General features: G+C 39.6%; 1 protein-coding gene across 1 annotated transcript in view; it reads left to right on the forward strand.

Annotated features, from left to right (window-relative positions):
- The window catches only part of flt1 (fms related receptor tyrosine kinase 1), a 36,951-nt gene that overhangs the window by 7,150 nt on the left and 15,298 nt on the right, over positions 1 to 14,503 (forward strand). Inside the window, exons 5-11 of the mRNA XM_044104632.1 lie at positions 3,186 to 3,351; positions 3,447 to 3,583; positions 4,593 to 4,764; positions 4,933 to 5,050; positions 5,972 to 6,141; positions 6,255 to 6,402; positions 13,978 to 14,098. Coding sequence (XP_043960567.1) covers positions 3,186 to 3,351; positions 3,447 to 3,583; positions 4,593 to 4,764; positions 4,933 to 5,050; positions 5,972 to 6,141; positions 6,255 to 6,402; positions 13,978 to 14,098 — 1,032 coding nt within the window. The remainder of the gene's footprint in view (positions 1 to 3,185; positions 3,352 to 3,446; positions 3,584 to 4,592; positions 4,765 to 4,932; positions 5,051 to 5,971; positions 6,142 to 6,254; positions 6,403 to 13,977; positions 14,099 to 14,503) is intronic.

Consider the following 14,503-nt stretch of genomic DNA (forward strand, 5'->3'; position numbering starts at 1 on the left):
CACGCATGCACGCCAAAACACAATACACTATCCAGTTGTTTCTCCTCTTCCAGATCATTCACCACATTGTTCTTGTCTTGGCAGCCAGTTACCATCAGGCTTGCGTGTCCATTTGTTTGCGTGCATTTGCGGATATATGTGAAAGTGTGTGCGGATATGTTTGTGAGTGTTGGCACTTGACTGCTGAGTGAAGAGCGGAGAGTGGGGGGGGGATTGTAGAGAGAAGTGCTCAGAGTGCTTGTTGTCTGCATGAGTGGGTCGCGTTCCTGTGGACGGTGCGTGTTTTGTGCCCCGTGCCCGATTTTTCACAGATGACTTCCGATCAAACAGAAAGCACGGTGAGCAGGAGGGGTTTTTTTACCTCTGGAAACAGGATGTTGGCTTCAGGGCAGTAGTAGGGATGAGAACTGATTACTTTCTCCATCTGATGCCTTAAACACATGCCAGGACTGGCAGAAGAAGCTGAGGTGGCGACTGTTGACCCAAGAGTACAGACTATTCTCTTCAAGCACGGCACTAAATGTAGGAAAATCTGATCTAAATAATCCCAGTCTCTACTCTTAGCAGACAAATGACCACACCAGAGTGAAGATCAATAAGAAGAAGGTTAAGGCAGATTTCTTAGCTTTGAACATTAGCATGAGAATAGTTTAATCTACTATCTGAAAATTGTTCCCATTGGTTTTATGGTTGTGCTGAGATGGAGACAAGTATTAGTCGTGCATTACACACCTGCAACCTTGATGGAAGAGATGCAAGAAAGCAAATCTGATTAGATTTGCTTTCTTGCATCTCAAATGTAACTTCTTAGGGGTGTGTAAAAACTCCACAGCCCTCTGGAGATGCAGAGCAGACCAGAACCAGAAGACCTTTATGTCTGGAAGGTTGATACGACGACAATGTCTTTTTTTATTTTGTGCTGTCATTGAAGAACCAGAGAAACATCTAGGATTTGATTTGCAGGAAATGCATCATCGGTCCCTGCATGTCACATTCACAAATATACACACATGTTTTTGTCCTGCCTCCTTCTCCTGACAAAGTATTTGGAACCAAAAATTAACTCGTCTAAAAATAACTTTCCCTGCCTCCCCCGCGCTTCGCCGGTCTGAACCAGGAATGTCTTCCCTGTCGCAACTTCTGGAGTGTTTTTTTCCTGAAAGGACTTTGCACTCTGCCTGCGCCTCTGCTGTGACCCTTCTCAGCATGAACAATGCCCAGGAGGCTCTGCTCTCTCACTTACGCCGTGAACGCCGGGCCTGGGACATTGGGGTTGAACCGGGGTTCCAGTCCAAATGTCTATATCCTGTAGTAACAGGATGCAAGGAGATGGACTGGAGTCACGTTTCACATATCCTGATGCCGTGTGCTCCTCCTCGCCATCCCACCGCTCCAATCTCCATCCTCCTCTCCATGTACAGTATGGGTGAGAAGACGGACGTGAGAGGGGCACAGAGGGCACTCGGGTGCCTAGAGGGGGAGTCACTGGGTTCAGAGGGAGGATGTAGAGGGAAGCATCGACTTCACAGGACAGAGAGGAGAGGGCACAGAGGTCAGTGGCGTCTTAAAGGGTCGCCTCTCTCTGTTGGAGAGGAGATATCAGCTAGTTCACACTGGTGATACAAGGATGGGGAAAGTGTGTGTGTGTGGGTGCGTGCGTGTGTGTGTGTGTGATGGTTCAGGTGACGGGGGGTCCAGTCCCTTGAGAGAGGGTGGGAAGCTTCCACTATGTCACAGAAAAAAAAACATTTCCTTGTAGCTGCCTCAAAGAAAACAACAAGGTTATCCAGTTACACAAGGTCCATGGTGAAGACTTACAAAACCAACATTGAGGCTGATGCCAGATTTGTTCTCCCAGACGGGGGAGGCCAAAGGGGCCAATTATGAAACCAAAGATTTGAGTTTTTCAAATGAGGCGGCCACCAAAGATCAGCTGCAAACTAACGAGAAATTAAAATAAAGGTAAAACCTGAATCAATTCAAAAGGAGGTCATTTTTTCTTGAGTCTTGCAGTCCCAAGTAAGTTGTGAGGGATGCAGTGAACATGCGGAAGAAACGACTTTTTGGCCTACGTGCGAATCACACCCTTCCCATCATGAAGCACAGCAGTGGCAACAATATGCTGTTGGACAAGATCAGAAGTGGAATGGAGCTAAGAGCAGGACTATTTAGACTGAGAATGAAAGCAGAAGGACAACTGTAAGCATACAATGAGAGCAGCAATGGAAAGATATAGATCAAAACATGCCCATGTGCTAGAATGGCCTAGTCAAAGTTCAAGCCAAAACCCAGATGCTCTCCATCCATTCTGACTAAGCTTGAGATTTATTTTTATTTATTTTTTTTTGGCTTAACCTAAATTTTAGTCTTTTATTTCTAACATATTTTAAAATCAAAAGGTTGTTTTGATTCCACATTCCATCTTGTTTTGGTTTATCATATAAAACATCAACAGGATGGAGAAATGTTTCTGGTCGAGTCAAAGTGCATACTTTTGAAAGACAAAAGACAAAATTTCTTGTAGCAGAAATTACAAACTCATTTGTCTCTTAGCTGATGCCAAGTTATTAAATGAACATCTTGTGGTGATTTTTCTTACTCAATCCAAATTAAGTGACACACCAATCTGGCAGATTATCGCAATATATAATAAATGTGTTGAAATGTTTTATCTATAAAATTTGGCTTTATTTTTTTGACCAGAAAATGTGTTTAATATACAGCTTTTTACAAAAATGACAAGTAAATAAAAGTACTTTACATAAAATTTCATAAATATTTGCCCACTTTAAAGTGACTGACCTCATTCAGCAGAGGTCCAGTCAGTGGGTGTTAGCAGTCTCAGCATAAGTGGAGTGTAGAGAGTATCTCTTAATTGAAGATTTATTTACGTTAAATGTTTTTATTTGTCATTCTTTTGCAGAAATCTGTTTTTTCTTTGACTGAATTTTTTTCATACATTGTTTATGATTGGTTTGTAAAAGCAGAAAACAGGGTAAAATATCCAGGGGAGTGAATACTATTTGCAGGCACGGTTTTCATGCATAAATTTCACATAACCACTGAATTTCATTCTGCAGTGACTCAGCTGCTCCCTTTTCTCACGTCTTTGTGAGAAATCAGACTAACTCAATGACGAAGTAAAACATGTGATTGATCCCTTCCTTGGTTTGCCTCCTCCACAGTATTACAGCAGGCCGCTGAGTCAAGACCAGAGAAATATTCTCTGGAACAGCAGGAAAGGTTTCACCATCCAGACACCCAACTACTCCTGCATCGGCCTCTTCCACTGCGAGGCCGTCATTGACGGAGTCAAGCACAACTCACGTGTGTACTTTGTACACAGAACAGGTCAGCCTTTGCAACACTCTTTCCTAAACATATTAATGTTCCAAAGGTTTGTTCTCTAAACTATTCTGTGTTTTTTTTTCCCTCATTGATCTCAGTGAGCAACATCACAGAGGTTTACCTGAACACCAGCGGATCTGTGCAGGTCCTGAAGGGGGAGAGGCTGGCTCTGAACTGCACTGCCACTGCAGAGCTGAACACCAGAGTTAACATCACCTGGGACTATCCTGGAAAGGTCAGAGCTGCTTTCAGGCGGCTAAAAGCGGAAAACAATGGAGCTTTGATTGGGACGCAGCAGAAACTGTGGTCTGTGGGGCCTAAAAATATACCGACTGTGTGAGGTTATTGATTATTTACATGCATACTTACTATTAGATCAGGAAGACCAACAAGAATAAAATACAAGAAAATATATATGTTTATGGATTTGTGTGTGATACTTATGAGTAGTCACGATCCTACCCTGAGTTCACAGCACTCAGAACAATCTCAATTTTTATTAAGATCTTTAAAGTGCAAACAAAAACAATAAAAACCCATAAAAACATCCCCAAAAGTATCACATTTAATACGGATTTTACCTTTAAAACACAAAACAGTATGAACTAATTTAAGTTATTTGTTTTATGTCTGTATTAAAGCAATATCTTTAAAACTAACCGCTTTTTTTTTTAGCATTTTACTTTTTGTTGTCATTTAAAAAAGACTTTATACTTCATAAAAACTGTTGTTTAGATTTTTCGCCCTTAGCTCCTCCCAAAGAGGGCACATTCCTCCTATCAGCTAAATTCAAGTTAATATAGTGTACTTAAAGATTGCAATTATTAGTTATAACAGAGATTGACAACATATAATTCTAGTGATGCTAAAGTAAATGAAGAACAGGGAAAAAAAAACTTTTTATTAATTCATCAAGTCAGTCAGGAATTTATTTTATTAGACAGTTTAGCCCTGTTTCGTTCTGTTTAGATCACCAATCTGAGTTGAATTGGACATTTACACACAGTTTTAAAATGTAGTACAGCGTTTGTACATGAAAATAAAACCTCCTTAAAAATTAAATTTGACTGCATGGTGCTTGGTTTGGATGCAGATAGAATAGAATAGAATAGAATAGAATAGAATAGAATAGAATAGAATAGAATAGAATAGAATAGAATAGAATATACTTTATTGATCCCCCAGGGGAAATTGCTTATTTGATGATGAACAGTGTGTTAATTTTGTTACTGTTCAACCTCCAGAGAAACAACGTGGGCTCCAGCTTTAAAAGGCTGGTGAAGCACCCGATGCACATGCTGTTCTACAACATCCTGACCATCCCGAAGCTCCGGCGGTCGGACCGCGGCCTCTACACATGCCGTGTCACCAGCGGCGAGCAAAGCAAACAACAGCAAGCCATGGTCACAGTCTACAGTAAGTCCCTCTTTATCTCCTGACATTTTAATTATCTGGCCACACTCATGTGTTCAAATGTCTACAAAAAGAAATGCAGTTTTAGCTTTACTTCTGCTTTCTGGGTGTTATTTAAAACTGTGAGTCACCCACGAGTGAATGGGGTTTTATGTGCCTCTGCAATTTCAGATCGCCCATTCATCCGTCTGAAGCCTAGAAATGGATCGGTGGTGGAAGTACAAGCGGGACAGAAATCCTACAAACTTTCCCCAAAACTTCGGGCATTCCCTTCCCCCGAGGTTGTATGGTAAGGATGATGTTTAGCTTTCGTTAGCCAGGCTTCCTTCTCGAGTTAATCATGCAACTCTGGAATTCTTAAAAATCCTGCAATTGTACTTTTCTTACTTTAAATTAAGCACAGTTGCATAAAATCCTCATAAAAGTAAATCGCCTTCAGAATTTGCCAGATTCTAATTACTAATTAAACCTTGCAGCTTGTTAAATTGAAAGGTTGAAACATCATGGAAGAAGGTGCTCTGGTCAGAAAAGGCCAAATTTGTGAAGTGTGGGCTGTATGCAAACATCTCTCCCAGATGTTTGCATACAACTGTTTCGAAAACAAAAAATGAGCAACAAATTCAAAGGGGTTAAATATAAATGTCCACAGCATTTTTCCAGTTTATTAATAAAAAAACATGTTAAAAATTCTAAACCATTCGTGATTGTCCGTCCACTATTTTGTGTAGGGCTGCAACTAACAATTATTTTACTTAATTACTTTATACAATATTAGAAATGCATTAAGATATCTAAATAAATAATTGAATTCCTTTTTTAAAGAAGAAAACAAGCATTTTATTGCCCAAAATTTAATAACATATCATTTTTTTACTACATTTTTTTGCAAAAAGATGCATCTGCAGCTACAAAATACAAAATATGTGAAAAGCTCAAACCTTTCTGCTTGATTTAATACAATAAGAAATTCTTCATGATTAATCCGATTAATCATTTCAGCCCTAATATTTAGTTGGACATGACATAAATGTCTAATAAAACGTATTTACTGGCTGTAAAGCAGAAGAATGTTAGAGCAATAAGTGTAAATATTAAGGAAAAACTGTGTATTTTTAAGTTCCAAATTATTTCTATTCATAAAATCTGACATATAATGATATGCAGGTTGTCATAGAGGACTTTGAAGAGGCTCACAGCTTGTTTCTGTCAGGTTGAAGGACGGCCGGGTGGCAGCAGAGCAGTGCTCCAGATACCACATGAACGGGACTTCCCTGGTCATCCGGGACGTTGCAGAGGAGGACGCAGGGAAATACACCGTCCTCGTACGGATCCAGCAACACGCTCTCTATCAGAATCTCACTCTCACACTTCTAGTCAACGGTGAGGTCCGAGAAATTCATTGGAAAACGAGAGTGAACTTCGTTCTTGCACCTATTAAACCATTTTGTTTTGTTTTTTTCTTCCTCTCTTGATGTTTGCTTCGTGTTGCACAGTGAGTCCTCAGATTGGTGAGAAAGCAGTGTCGTTGCAGGACCCGGGCTCTGTACCGCGGGGGAGCAAGAAGTCGCTCCACTGCACATCCCACGGAGTCCCCCCTCCACATATTCAGTGGCTCTGGCATCCGTGCCCGTCCAAAGGCCTGTGAGTAGCCCAGCAGAGCAAACGTCGCTGAATGTCCAGATTATCATCTAAAATAGGATAATCTGAATGAGCTCAACTTGAACCAGTAAACATTCACACTGAGCTCTACCATTCATAATTTGACACAATAGACTAATAAATAAAAATGGAGCCACTATTCAATATCTAATTTGTCAATGGATTTTAAGATTTTATGTGATAGTCCAACACAAAGCGGTGAATAATTCTCTGTCCTGTTGTAAGATGAAGAACAGATTGTCTGCTGCAGAAAAGCATTGCCGTAGCATGATGCTGCCACTGCTGTGTTTCCTACTGGAGATCTCTGCAGCTGCTCCAAAGTTACCATAGATTATTGTTTTATGACCTAAGTCTGCTTTAAACTTCTCAATATCTTTCTCTCTGACCCTTCTGTGTTCTTTGGTCTTCATCTTGACGTTTGTTCACTATTTTCTAGCAAATATTAGAAATCTTCATAGAGTAACAAGATTTATATTGAGATTTAATTACGCACAGTCGTGCTCTATTTACTAATCATGTGACTAAGTACAAATGCACACCACATTTATCAGATTGTTCCTCCACTTCATAATTGGCTTTGTGTTGGTCTATTACATGAAAATGGCAATAAAACGCACTGAAGTTTATGTAAGTTAAAAAGTGTGGAAAAAGTAAGGTGTACAAATACTTCTACAAGTCACTGTTGATGTATAACACGTCTATATTTTGACTACAAAAGCAAAAAGTAATGCTAAGATGTTACAGAATTGTTTTACTGTACGTTAGTTAGCGTAAGTGGGACCGTTTTTGATAAACGAGACATGTTTTGTCTAAGTCAGCATGTGCTCAGACAGCGCTTCCTTTTTGTAACCAGAACAGATGCCTTTTAGGGCCTTTTAAGTGCTGGAATGTGTGCTCGTGTGTGGGGGTGTGTTAATTTGTTTGTTTGTGTGCGTGTCCCTACATGTATGTCTGGGTGTTGTCATGCTTGTGTTTGCATGTTTGTTTGCTCATGCTGCTCTTTTCCCATATGTTACGTTCTGTTGCTGTCCAGTCTGTTCTTTCCCATATGTTTGTTTAAGTGCACCTACATATGCAGCCATATATACGTGTGTGAATGTGTGTGTGCACGCGCCTACACTCACAAACACGGTACACAGTGTATCTCAGACTTGAAAGGACAGGGAAGAAAAAACACACTTCAATGGAGGCCAGTTCCGTGCTCTCAGTCACGATTTGTTGGTTTCCAAATCAAACGCTATGATTTAATGAATTTCCTGCGCAGGACGCAGAGTGAGAGGCCTGTTTATTATTGTGATTGCACACTGCATCCTGTGATGCTTTTTCTTATATCTGACACACACTCTTATATACAAAGTTCTCATGAGAAATGGCCCAGCCCGGCGATGGAGAGAGACAGCCACTGAGTCAATGCTGAGTGTTAATGCAGCCACTTTGGCAGGAACACTGATTAAATCGTTCTTAGAGGTCAGAGGCTCATTGTGTTCCTTACGACCCAGTCAGAAAGGTTAAGTATTACCTGAGAGCTTCGCAGCAGCCGCCCACACTGTCTTCCCTCCTCTGAGACACACTGACATCATCAGTGTACTTGACCTGTAACCCTGGCACTCTCACGTGGCGCCACACCATCATGCCTTCAGTTTTCTTTCAGAGGACCTCAGATTAGAGACATGTAGATTTTATTTTCAAACCCCATGACAGTAAATAGTAATAAAACGTCACTGCTACACTATGGGAAGTTTTTGTTCTCTTAACCTCAACTTTAAAGACTCATAAAAATATTAAAAACCCACAATAGAACCAGAGTTTAAGATTGAAATAATCCCACATTTGTTGTCTATTTTGGTTGTAAGAGTAAGTGTCTATATTTTTTTAAGATGTCAAAGGCAATCTGTTTTATGTAAAACTTAAAAACCCATTTACCTTAGCATTTACCTTAGCATTAATCCCATTTTTACCACCTTTAAGATCATCATCACTTTGCTATTAAAGGAACAGTTAAGAGTTTTTGATATGAGGTTCAATTAAAAGGTAAACAGTTAATATTTTACCTGCCGTAAATTAGTCTCCAGGAGGTTTTGTTTCAAATAAATCTAGATTTATTGGACCAGAATGCTATAGGGGCCAAAACCTTAGCGGACCTCTGCCTCATTAAATCTGAAAATTTAATAGAAGTTTCAGCTAATGTTAATGTATGAACCTTAAACCTGTTGTGAGGTTTTCGTTGGGTTGCATTGTTATATACAAAAAGCCAGGTAAATATTTAGACAGAAGAATGAAGCTAGGTGGTGTATCACCAATGCTGTTCCTGTCTGAAACTTATAATGAGAACAAAATATTCAGAGCACTTCCAACCAGTAAAAATGTTTAATTTCAACTTAAGGTAAAATAAAAAGCAAAAACACCAGTGAATTCTTTTTTTTGTTCAGTTTTATTAAGTAGCAATGCTAACCAGAAAATCTTCACACGTTGCGTTTTGTTGCTAACAGGAAGTTCTTCTGTGTTGCACTGCCTCTTAGCTACAGTTGCTATGTAAATCACACAACTGAAAGGTTTATCATAATAGTTTTTAACCACTCTGCTTGGTTTTAGGTTGGAGTTTTTTTTATGAAGATAGAAGTCTATTTTGATCTGAATAAAGCTGACTTTTTGACTTGAAGAATCAAAGTCACAAGAACTTATGGAAAACACAATTTTATTATCATGTTTCATTAGACGGTTATTTACACAAAAAATGGGAATGGAGAAAAAGAGCAGTGCAGTGAATGATCTTCTTGTCTTAAATATGCACTCTGACTGAAAAAAGTCAACTATTTCTGTTCAACTATCTGACATAAAAGTAGAGCAGTGCAACAAATACATATTTAGCAGTTTGAATAAATGCAATTTCATTGGTCCTAAGACAGTCTTACTTTTCTGTGGCATGTTTGTTCTCAACATGTTTCATAGAGGAAGGTCACCATTCCCCAAGTAAATTATTATTGAGTCCAGAGTAAAATGAGAAACTGCAAAATGCAATAAAATTTAGTTCTTTAAGCTACTTTGAAGTTTTTGTCACGGGAGGTAAGATATAAACCATATTGAACCTTTTAACAGAACCTCACTTTTAAATTCACATCGAAATAAATTAAACAATGTGTCTTAAAAAAGTTGATAGTCTTTGATTTCATTTGGCCTCAGCTAACTTAAGGTCCTTTGTGAAAGCTCTGTTCTGGTTCTGTTTCAGTGTTTTGTATTCAGTGTGTTTCTTTAGATTATTAGTTTTGGTTGGATCCTCACAAGGCCCCTTGTTCTTTGCAGCCCCGCTGCACCACGAGCCTGACGCCGTGCTGGAGGAAGCCCAGGGACCATGGGCCAGGCTGGGCCAGACTGATGGGTGGCCTCTCGCCTGGGTCCTGAGTCCACTCCTGGGTCTGGCCCTGGGAACCTCAGCGCTCTTATCTGGCCCTGGCAGGAGGCGCACTGGGCTTCCTGTGCAAAAATCAGAGCGCTTTTCCTCTCGTTGTTTGGCTTCCTCTCCGACGCGAGACGCTTCCCAGCGGCGTGATTGTCCCTTCGTCTTCAAACGTGGCACAGTCCGCTTCCTCAAGAGCTTGATCTATTCTTGAGTGCTCCCCCCACACCCCTTCCCCCGAAACGTTGCTGCCCCCCACATACCTCTCCAGCCTCTTCCCTCACCAGCTCTGCCCTCCACAGCAACCCAGCATCCTCCACCTCCAGTGAGGAACAACTCCCCAGCTACTTCCCACACAGGACCTCTCCTCCTCCTTACACATCTCTACTACTGCCTGAACCCTCAGTGACAATACCACCTTGTGATTATCCTGCTGAACTGTAAACCAAGGAAAGAGACTTGAAACACTGCTGAGCAGTGAAGACCAGGAAACAAAGGAGGATGGCGTTGAGCAAGCCATAACATTAAGGATATATGGACACCTGCTTTACTAGTTATTTATTTATTTACATGATTTGCCAAATCCAAGTCCTTCCCCTTTGCCCGCCTGCCCTGTAGTTTAATGCTTCTTACATTTTACACACTATGAGCCAGAATAAGTGCAATTCCAACTATTCCACCAGCTGCATTTCTCAGAGCTGCTTTGCTTTTTTTTGTGTCCTAGAGTGGTACTATATTGGGTGCACGAACAATGCTTGCAAGACCCTGATCTGATTCTGACATCCACAAAAGCTGTGAGTTTCTGTCTCGATTTGTAGCAGCCCCGTCGAAGGCTAAACACATTTTACCTTCGATGGGTGAAACGGGGGAGAGGACAAAGCTTTTGTCGTTCACTACGGGCTGCCTTCAGTTCTCTTTCAAACAAAAGACTGACAATCTCCAGGAGCCTACCATGTAGGAGGTCTGCACAGACCAGAGACTATCCTGTGTTATCCCACCCCATGTTAAAATGTTCCCTTTTTCTATATCAAACGGTGTCAGTATAGCATCCCTGTTGCATTTGTAATGGAAGTTAAATAAAACCTACATGTATGAGTGATCCTGCAAACCAGTTTGAGAGGATGATGAGTGTCATGAAGCTTTCAGCATGTCCATCCGTGGGTATTTGCGTAAATCTTGTCAGTGTGCCTGTGCCGTATGCATGTGTACCATTTTACGGGTGTCTGCCAATGTGATTCATTCTCTGTATACAGATGTTTCTATGAGTAATATATGAATCTAATATTTAATAATTTTATACAACTAACTTACATAAGACAAATGTCAATATTTGCCATCTCCGTATGAATCTGTTAAAATGTATTGAAGTGTTATATCATTTATTTGTGGTGTTTTGTTTTGCATTAAAACATGCTCATATTTGTGTACTGGTTCATTTGCTCGTGTGGTTATTTTTGGATTGAGACGGGAACATCCAGGGACATCCGAGAGTATTTCAGGCTGCAGGTTAGGACAGGAAGAAAGGACAGGAGATGACCACACACACACATAAATACACATCACCATCACACACAACTTGGACCAGAGTCCATTCATGTTTTCAAGCAGCGGCTTCTCACCCTGTTGGCAGGCACATACTGTATGAATGTGGTATGTCTGCATCCCTTTCTGTGTCTAACTGCCTCATCCATCCAACTAATTTTACTTTTCAGAGCTAACTTTGAGACTGGATGCTTTTCCTGTGAAGTGTGAGAGTGTAAGTCGGTGAGGCTGGTGAGGGTGTTTGCTCTTGCGTGCGCGGTGTCATGCACAGGGTGGGTCGTTTGTGCAGCCACACACACAATCTTGATGCCAAAAGGAAGAGCAATCAGGGAGCAGAGAGGAGCCAAGCTTAGGGAGGAGCTCAGGACAGATGGAGCAGACTGACGACAAAGATCCAGAAAGAGACGGGGAGCAGTGACATATCCCTAAACAGGCAGAGGATCAGCGAACAAAGTGGAAGTGATAGTTTACAGTGAGGATGTCTAAATACAGAAGGTTGGGTTATTTTAGGCTTTAGCATCTCCGGGGGTTCTGATTATGATGGCTCTTCTGCGACACTTGGTGCGGAAACCCCTATCAAAATTTTTTTAATGATATAAAAACAAGGATTTAGTGACGTATTCCTGGTAAGGAGTAACTGTAAAAGACTTCATTAAATTTTACATTAAAATATCATCATTTACCATTCAATGGGTTTGAAAAAGCTTTGAATTTTATTATATTTATTCAGGTAGGGTGAAAAATAACTCAAGAAATAATTGTTTCCAATAGGGAGTCTGTGTCTCGTTAATTGACAACAAAGACAATTTGTATCCAAAGAGAATTTTTTTTTAATTATCTTTGAGCATCTGGGAAATTTTAATTTTAATCCATAACTTTCCTGGGGTGTTAATATGACAAAACACAGAGAGCCTTCTTTCACTTAGCCACTCCGCAAAATGGGAAAGATAAGAAAACACACAAAACTATACAGGTTGAAAGATGTTTTCTGGTGAGATGAGATGATTACTTATCTTACTGAACCAACAGCTGTTATGTGTGCTGGAAAATTAAGTGGTGAAACTCAACTAGATCAGTTAATTTGAGTAACTGATCAAATTATCAATTACTTAATACTTAAAAATTAGTCAGAACAAAATATAAAGTTAAGTGAACATTTTGGTAAAATGACAATAATTCATATAAGTAACAAAAAATACAATCCAAATCGGTTTCTTTCAATATAAAACTCATGAAAATTTAACAAAAGCTGCAGGTGTGTGAATTCCTAGTTAAAGGATGTGGTTTTTTTATTTAGTGGTTAAAGAATCCAGAAATTTTACACACGTAAAAGTAGAGATACTTCATAATAAAATTACTCAAGTAAAAGAACAAAGTACAACATAGTAAAAATACTCAGAAAAGTACTTATTTTCAAAAAAGTCATTCAAGTAAATGTAATTGAGTAGATATAACTAGTTACTACCCATCTCTGCTGCTATCACAAGACTAATACATCAGTAATAATGACCAACTAGCATAAAGCTAATAACTTGTTAAATCTGGAAGTGTTTTATTCCAAATATTAACTAAAAACATGAGAAATGACCTGTGAAATTAGACCTAAACAGAATTCAAAAAGCAATGTTAAAATGAGATGTTTGGTTTTAAACAGCCAAGTTGTGCATTGATTCTTCATGGGTGTCATTAAGCATATTTTTAAAAATTTGGAAGAAGAGTTTTATGTCAAAACACAAATTTTCTATTGTAAAATGTTTACAATAAACTTACTACCAAGTTTATGTGTTTAAGTCATAGCATTAAAATCGTGTAAAATCAACCTATTGCAAAAAAAAAAAAAGAAAAAAGGCATTTAAAAATTATTATTAAAACTATTGGACTTACATTTTTGAGCGCCATCACATTCGCATATGTTAACAACAAGAAACCTGCTTTAGTTAAGTGCTAATACTTGCTTATTTTATTTGTCTAAATGTCAAGAAAGACATGCAGTTTGTCTTTTTGTGTTGTTATGTTATTTGGTTTAAATAAATAAGACTGGCCGCCTTTTTAAATACATTGTCACATTTTCCATGTCGAGAACAGAACACATACATTTCCAGCATCGACCAAGCACTGGGAATTTTTACCGTTCTTCCCTTGTTCCTGTGCCATTTGGTGAACCTTCCTCATCATGAGTTGATATGCGTAAAATGGGCGCAGCAGCGCTTCTTGCGTAAGCACCGGTTTCCACCAGTGGGATGGTGCGTAATCTATGGATTGAGACGTGTGAGTCATTGAGGGACTGGAACTCCTGTCCTGGAAATGTGGGATGATTTTTTTTTTTTAAGAATGAAAGGAAGCTTAATGACAGAACTACAATACCAGCCCACATCCTGCACAGTTGAACTAGTGTTACCTCGGAGTTCACAATACCCCCACGACCCGCTTGTCAAACAGGGAGAGAGCACTCGCTGCCATTACTATGAAACGGTTTGGTGATGCTGGATCTCATCAAGGCATTTTTTTCCCCTGCTGAGCACAGCTGGGAAAAATACACCCACTCACACATATGGAATTATCATATAATGTCTTCTGTCAACACAGCTGAGTCTGTGTCCTTCTCCTGCTCTTCCTTCAAGGTGTCCGACATCCTCCTCCTCGCAGTGGATCCCCGTGACGGAGAGTCTCCCTGCTTCATCTGCGTACAACCACATCCTGAGTGTTACTCACACACAGGAAGTCCTTCAGGGGAACAAGAAGGTAGGAGAAGCCCTAAAAAAAAATCCCAGCACGCTGGAGAAATACGGCTGTAGTTTGCTATGTTGAATAGAATGCATATTTGTGTTGTAATTTAAATATTACATATATTCTGAGTTTTATATACTCTTACAGGTGCACTTTGAGAAATAAGTAAAACATCAAAAAGTTTATTTGTTTCACATATTCTGTTAAAACACTAAAACTCATACAGGTATCTCCAAAAACTGGAGTCTATCATAGTCTATAGTTACAGTACAAACTGTGACATACAGCTTAATGCTTTTTTCTTCCACCCAACTTTCCTTTTACTTTGATACAACACAATGTGAACAGCCAGCTTCTCTGACAAATTACCTTGTTTGGTTCTTTTGAGATCTTATGAAATCTTCAAATTGTCTAAGAAAA

Source organism: Gambusia affinis, linkage group LG21, assembly GCF_019740435.1.
Source record: "Gambusia affinis linkage group LG21, SWU_Gaff_1.0, whole genome shotgun sequence".
NCBI classification, from domain to species: Eukaryota; Metazoa; Chordata; class Actinopteri; order Cyprinodontiformes; family Poeciliidae; genus Gambusia; species Gambusia affinis.